Genomic DNA, 7,317 nt, shown 5'->3' with positions numbered 1-7,317 from the left:
GTTGTGTGCGTGATGTGGCATGGTTGGATTCGTCAAAAACAAAATTTTAACTTATGAATACAAAAAATTAAAAATTCTTGATTTTTTATACACTATCGAACTAAAAATAAATAGTTCTATATCATTCAGTTATTGGTATGAGGTAAAAACTTGTCATGTTTGACAATTAACATTAAAGCAGAAAAAGTGGTGAAATAGCCCCGGTTTACCCTATATGAAATACGAATCCTGGTCCATTGTAATATATTAATGAAACAAAGGCAGAAGTTAAGAGTTAGCACGATTTCTTTATGAAGGGTAATTACGGACCATCATAGATTGATCTACCCTATATTACATTTTTGAATATATTATGGTTGATGGTAAACTATCTATCATTAACCGATTCATACCAAGCTTTCAGTATTTACAGAATCCCAAGAATGTGAATGAGGTGGAATGAGGCATTTAACAATTAGCATAATCATTTGGAATTAAATCTAGGGATAAACCGTAATGCATGCACAGAATGATGTCAAAAAAAGTTCTCAAACAATAAAAAATGGGAGTTACAAATGCAAATCAACATAACTTCCGATTATTGGTTTTAATGCCAATAAAAAAAAATCACAATAGCCCAATTTCTCACAACGTGAGTCATTTTTTTTTTAACATATTTTTTTTTAAAAATTTTTATTCTGTGCAACTTTGCGACCTGCGCAGAAGCTCTGCATTAAACTCAAAAGTGAGTGAAGATCTTAGTATTTATTAAATTCTTTAACAAACGAAAAATTATGCTAAAAATGGTCCTCTCTTTTTCACTTTAGAATTATCTTTAATTCATAATTTATAATAAAAAAAGTTACTTTGTACTGATCCACATCTTTGAAATTATAAGGCTGTTTTTAGGTTTTCAATGTTTTGTAGATCAGCCTCACCCCCAGGTAAATTTTATGGTTTTCAATTTTTTGCAAAGCAGACTCACCCCCGGGTAATTTTGGATACTTGAAATAAAATTTGTAAAAATAACATGCAGAAAAGTTTAAGAGTAAAAACTGAATAATTGGCCTACATAAATATATGTTAAATACATAAGCATAGAGGCTACGCAAATTTTTTATAGAGAAACTATAAGTGAAATTGTTATGCAAAGTTACACCGATAATTCTTTCACCTTTATAATAACTTCGAAAAGTACTAACCAATAGCATATTACTTTGTTGGAGAAACAAGAATACAAACCAATAGTCTGTTATTTTGTTGAAGAAACAAAAATACTAACCAGTAGTTTCGTTGGAGAAACAAAAGACAGTATACAAAAGCATAATTAAAAACCTGTAAAACTTGTCAATCAGAAAGCCAGGCATTATTATTCAATTAGGGAGCCAGAACTCGTAATTTTCTACGAGGGATTTTGTGTTAATAACCGCAAAACCCCTGTAATGTAAGAAAAGAACAACTTAAATTGCGGATTGCACATCGCTTGAATTAATCTCAAAAAAAAAAACTCGAAAAAAAAAACGCGAACTGTCTTTTTATTGAGATTTTTCCTTGTTGTTCGGTGCCATGCATACCACTTTCCTTAAGGTGTAATAGAGTTAGACGAATATAGACTACAAGGATATTATACTGAACAAGTTTTAAACCATGAAATACAGTGACAAAATACAACAATCAAATTAATAAAACCAACGCCTTAAGTTGATATTGCTTGGATTAACTAATTGATTTAGAGCATTGAAGCAAGTCACTCCTTTGAAGCCATATACTTAATGAGATCACAGACACGGTGACTGTAACCATACTCATTGTCATACCTAGATGAAAATTTTACAAAAAAGCTCTTGAATAAAAAAGAAAAAGTAAACAAAGTTTTTCTCAAAAATATTTTAATTACTAGCACGAGCCACCAAACGAATTAACTCTTAACAAAGAGCAAATAAAATGTTTTAATTTAGGGGAAAAAGAAGAAGATACATACCATGAGACAAGCTTGACAAATTGAGGATTAAGAGAGATTCCTGCCTTAGCATCAAAGATAGATGATCGAGTATCTCCAATAAAGTCAGTAGAGACAACTTCATCTTCAGTATAACCAATGTATCGGCCAAGTAACGGACACTCAGATGCAGCTTTTACTTTGGCTTTAATTTGCTCATAAGTGGCTGGAGTTTGAAGGCGAACAGTTAAGTCCACAACTGAAACATCTGCAACTGGAACACGGAATGCCATTCCGGTCAGTTTACCATTTAATGCAGGAATGACTTTACCTACAGCTTTTGCAGCTCCAGTAGCAGCAGGAATAATATTTTGGCTTGCACCACGGCCATCGCGCCATTCCTGGAAAAGTATGATAAAGTTCAAGAAAATTAATTAATTTGTATTAACATCACACACATTTTTATCCTTAAATCTGAAAATATAAATGATTTTTTAGAAATGCACCTTCATTGATGGCCCATCAACAGTCTTTTGAGTAGCAGTTGTGGCATGAATTGTAGTCATAAGGCCTTCTTCAATACCAAAACTGTCATGGATAATCTTTGCAAGTGGAGCAAGACAATTGGTTGTGCAAGAAGCATTGCTACAATAGAAATAAAAAAACTTTCACAAACCTTTTTGGTACATTTTTTAATACTTGGAGTAATCCTTTTACAACAAAATAACTTTAAAAGTAAAGAAATTATTTTTAAGTAAACCTGACAACATGATGAAGTTTAGGATCATAAGATTCCTCATTAACACCCATAACAAACATTGGTGCATCAGCTGAGGGGGCTGAGATGATGACTTTCTTTGCACCACCATCTATATGAGTTCCAGCTTTAGCAGATGTTGTAAAAACACCTGAAGATTCAACAACATAATCAGCTCCAGCCTTACCCCATGGAATATCTTTTGGGTCTCTTAACATTGTAACCTACAAAGTCCATCAGTGATTTTCATAGGATTTAAATTAAACAAAGCTATTTATTATTTAAAAAACTATATTGCCTAATTTACAATATAATTACAAACAAGAGCAATATATGATCTCATATAGTTATGCAGGCAGATGGATCAACAATTTAAGAAAAATTTAAATTTCAACTTGAGCAAAAAAAAAAGAGACAACTTTTTATTTATATTCTCAAAAGAAAAAAGCTCATTTTTTTCTGAGTTCAAACATCATTCAATCTTTTGGTACTTTGTATGTATTAAAATTTATCTAAATGTTGTTTGTCTAAAAGCAAACTCTATGTGAGTCTCAAACGAATAATCTGAAATCCTTTGATGACAAGAGAAATATGTTGTGTCATGTCCTGTACTGAGACACAGAAGATATCAAATTATTTTTTAAATATACATCTAGATTTTTTTTTAAAATTATACAAAGGGGCTTTTTAATTTTGTCACAAAGTACTCTTTTTCCTAAAAATATAGCATTCTCAAATTTTAATTCTTAGAAATGAAAAGATCCCAACATGATGTTAGTGGTTTCAATTAAATGTAATGTTTTCAAAAATTGTCTTATCAAAATAAAAAATTATTCTAAATACCATTTTAAAAAATGAAAGAAAAAACTTAAAACTCCAGGAAAGTAGAGGATAATTGATTACCATAACTTGGAGTAATAAAGACGAAAAAAATAAAATAAATAATTTCTATATTAAGAATAGAGAACATTATTCATGAATCCATGAACCATTTCTTTCTGTTTATGATTTCAGTACAGTACACAGCATACCTACAGAATCATTCTCATTAAAGTCTTGAGAATTATAATCCAAGGGACTTATAACACATGCCCTACAGTGAAAACTGAACACTGGAAGCAATCAATACAATTGAATGTCTGTACATCCATAAAATTGCTGAAAGATTCTGTATTTTATTAAAAAAAAAAAAAAAAAGGAATACTTTGTTCAGTACTTAGTATTGTGTTTAAGTTGAATTATGATTTCAAGATGATCTCAAATGATGCTCACCACAAACATCTAATTTTTCACTAAGCTTTTTTCTTGCTTTACATGTGAATTATATATATAATATTCAATTTTACTAGGGTGTATTAGTAGGGTGTATTAGTAGGGTGTATCAGTAGGATGTATCCAAACTCGCCTATTCAATTTATCTGTCTTTAGTGGGATGTTATCAACAAAAATGTTTCTCAAAAATTCCAAGTAACATTTCTTCTTTTAACTTTAATACTACTATAGAAAATTTTCTTTTTCATCAATCCTCACAATGATCTAAAAGTTCATTTTTACTCCTTTTTTTTTTAGACCTTTTTTGGTTGAGTTGTGGGGATTCTTCAACTTTAAAAGCAAACATGGGATTTACTCTCCATGATTGAGAACCTGCAATATTTCATGAAACAATTTAGACATTGCACAGCAGTCAGTAGTCTTCTTAGGACATTAGAACTCAAAAGAATTTGTCTTGGAATAATATCTGCTTACTTGACATATAAAGTTAGATTTCTGAGATGTAATATTGCAAAACCTCTTTAATGATGAAGTTGTTGCTTGTAAGCTTGTAGAAAAAGGTCATTGCTTGTATTGCCAATAATTTTTTGCAGAAATGCAACTCAACCAAAAAAAAAAGATCCATGAACTTTTGGCTCACTGTGAAGATTGATGAAAAAGTACAATCATGAAACAAAAAAAATATTGCGTTGTAGCATCAAAAGGATGGACCAACTTACAAGAAGGAATGTGATTATTACAAGATGTAATTGATGATTGGATGATTTGTAATAAGTAACTAGAAACTTATAATTGTAATTTTTATAGACTGCTATTTTTATTAACAATAATTTAATTAGTAATAACTTAAAACGTTATAAAAACAGTAACAAATCAATGAAATTATACCGAGATAATCTTCCCATTAATTACAAGTTTTCCATCAGCATGTTTTACTTCACCTTTAAATTTACCATGAGTAGAGTCATAGTGAAACATGTAAACCATGTATTCAAGGTCAATGAAGGGATCGTTAATGTGAACAACCTCAATATCAGGATGTTCAAATGCAGCTCTACAAACAAGACGCCCTATTCGGCCAAATCCATTGATTCCAACTTTAACCATTTTGCCTAAAATATATATATTTTACTTTGAGTAAATGATGATAAAAATGAAGGAAGAAAAAAAATAAAAGTAACGAAGATAAAAATTTTTTTACAAAGATAATAAAGCTTCTTCGAAGAAAAAAGAAAAAAAAAATATTTAGCAACTTTAACGGACGAAATTAATTATACATAAGAAAACAGTAACAGAATATAATAGTATTTATATTACACTGAATATAAATCTTTTCACTACCTTCAAGCGTTGTTTCGAACACACTCGCTCCAAAGATCAGATGATAAAGCCGAACTCCCTTAATATTAGCGTTCCTAAATTGCTGTGACGTATTTGTCTCGATTGTTAGACAGTTTTTGAGTTAGGTGTGACAAATATTAGTTACCAGTTTAATTAATAAAAGTAATAATAGCAGAGCCGTCAGAAAGTCTTACAGATTTGAAGATGAAATCAAAGAACATGGCATTTAAAAAGTAACGTTAAATATCCTTAAAACACTTCAGAGAAAGAAACAGAGTAATAAGGAGCATGTGGTTTCTAAATTCAGATTTGTCTTAAGTTAAAGTTTTTCTTTGATCAAAGATGAAAAATAGGCATATTAAAAATGCTGAAAATTTTTAAGAGCATTTGCACCCCTCCCCTTTCCCCTTCCGTGCCACAGTTTCGATGGTCTGTTGGGGATATATATTTCTTTCTTTTTTTTTCTTTCTCCAGCGACTTAATAAACATCATTATTTGGTTCGAAAAAAAAAATTCAGCGAATGCTAAAAGATTTGCGATCTAGGCGAAAGGTAATCAGTTGGGATTTAAAAGCTGCGCTACACAAAGGAAAACAAATTATGACGCACAAACAGAATATTTTAAGAGCACGGTGCAATAATAAGAGAGACTAGAAAAACTTGTTTTTCTACGCGTTGGCTTTTGTTTATGGAAGAGTTGAGAGATAAAAAGAAAAAAAAACACTTCGAGCGTGTTTATATTAAAAGAAAACGTAATTTGATTTTCATAAAACCAGAAGTTGTTCTAATAGAGCTAGAAGTCCCATTAGAGATCGTATCATAAGAAAATCAAATCACAATAAATATCTCAATCAATGAAAAACAAATTGAATTTCCGAAATTATATATTTTTTAAAATAGTAACACAAAAACTTATTCGTAATACGCCTGTATATATTTGTTATTGGATATTTAACAGATAGGTTTTAAGGCGGTTTATCATCAAAAGCTTGGGTTATCAGACTCCGATTTGCCGGAGGTGTTTTCAATAAAAACGTAAACTTGAGTTAAGGTTTTTGTTGCGCTCTCCTCCACAATATTTAGATTCTCAAAACCTTATGTTAAGCACACTTATATAAGGAAACGTTGCACAAATACGCCGTTGTAAAAACTTTTCATTCAATTGAAAGAATTATCAAGAGAAAAACCATTTTCGCGGGTTTAAGTCATGATAAGCTGCACGTAATTTTTTAAACCTGTAAGCTAAAAAAGTAAACAACATATTTTGATAACTCGATAGCTGAAAGTTATTTATCCTAAACGAATTTGTCCAAATACCCTTCATGCATTTGTGCATGTAATAAAAAAAAAACAGAAACACACACTGTGTAAAAAGACGCGAAAAAGAGTTGATGTGCACCTTTACTTAGATTTGGTGTCTTTTTTTCCGGATTTATTCTGTTTCAAAGGTTTCAAACTTCAAGGAAAAAAGTTTTAAAATTGAGCTCTTAAAATTGACATGAAAATGGGTCGTGCATCAGGTCGATGTTATAAGACAGGCCTTTAAAAGATGCAATTCTTCAAAACTTCACTTGCTGAATTTATCTACGGCATTTCAGAGTAAACTTACAGATCTGTGCAAATTTCCTCTTATTAACCTTTTGCACTCGAATGGCGACACTATATCTACATGGTAAATTCTTAAACACTTATCTATTTGCTTTATTGAAAATTTGCACGTACCTTTTGCCACTTTTTTTAAAAAATATTTTTTTTCTGAAATCAACTATTTTTGTGCACGTTTGCAAAAAAGTACGCTCGAGTAACTGGTAGGTCATACAAAAAAAAATTCTCGAGTACAAAGGGTGAAGGCTACATACACATAAATAAACATAGTCGCCACGTTGGTGTAATTGCATTTGTAATATATGCGTACTTGTGCTTTCATTTCATCAATGTGCGGTATACACTTTTTTTAACACATGAGTGCATTAATTTGTGTAAAATTCAAATTCATACAACTATGCTTCTATTATTGTTTCTATGTATAA

The 7,317-nt window shown here is 30.6% G+C and overlaps 1 protein-coding gene across 3 annotated transcripts; it reads right to left on the bottom strand.

The window, feature by feature from the left end:
- Positions 1–1,603: 1,603 nt before the first annotated feature.
- On the bottom strand, positions 1,604–7,206 carry LOC149882514 (uncharacterized). 3 transcript variants are annotated; one of them, XM_090100083.1, is made up of 6 exons: positions 5,289–7,206; positions 4,836–5,059; positions 2,679–2,899; positions 2,425–2,563; positions 1,961–2,319; positions 1,604–1,796 (listed from the first exon to the last, which is right to left on the bottom strand). In XM_090100083.1, the coding sequence occupies exons 2-6, from the start codon at positions 5,052–5,054 to the stop codon at positions 1,727–1,729; spliced, it is 1,008 nt and encodes a 335-aa protein (XP_089956209.1). In that variant the 5' UTR covers positions 5,055–5,059; positions 5,289–7,206; the 3' UTR covers positions 1,604–1,726. The 3 variants fall into 3 exon arrangements, with proteins under 3 accessions (XP_089956209.1, XP_089956210.1, XP_089956211.1); XM_090100084.1 differs by having other exon boundaries at positions 5,265–5,359; XM_090100085.1 differs by having other exon boundaries at positions 2,679–3,215; positions 3,707–5,059; positions 5,289–5,339.
- Between the last annotated feature and the right edge of the window lie 111 nt (positions 7,207–7,317).

Source organism: Hydra viridissima, unplaced genomic scaffold (assembly GCF_058129835.1).
Source record: "Hydra viridissima isolate aposymbiotic clone 2 unplaced genomic scaffold, HvirCarnegie_v1 scaffold_10, whole genome shotgun sequence".
Taxonomy (NCBI): domain Eukaryota; kingdom Metazoa; phylum Cnidaria; class Hydrozoa; order Anthoathecata; family Hydridae; genus Hydra; species Hydra viridissima.
This window is presented reverse-complemented; position numbering and strand designations above follow the sequence as displayed.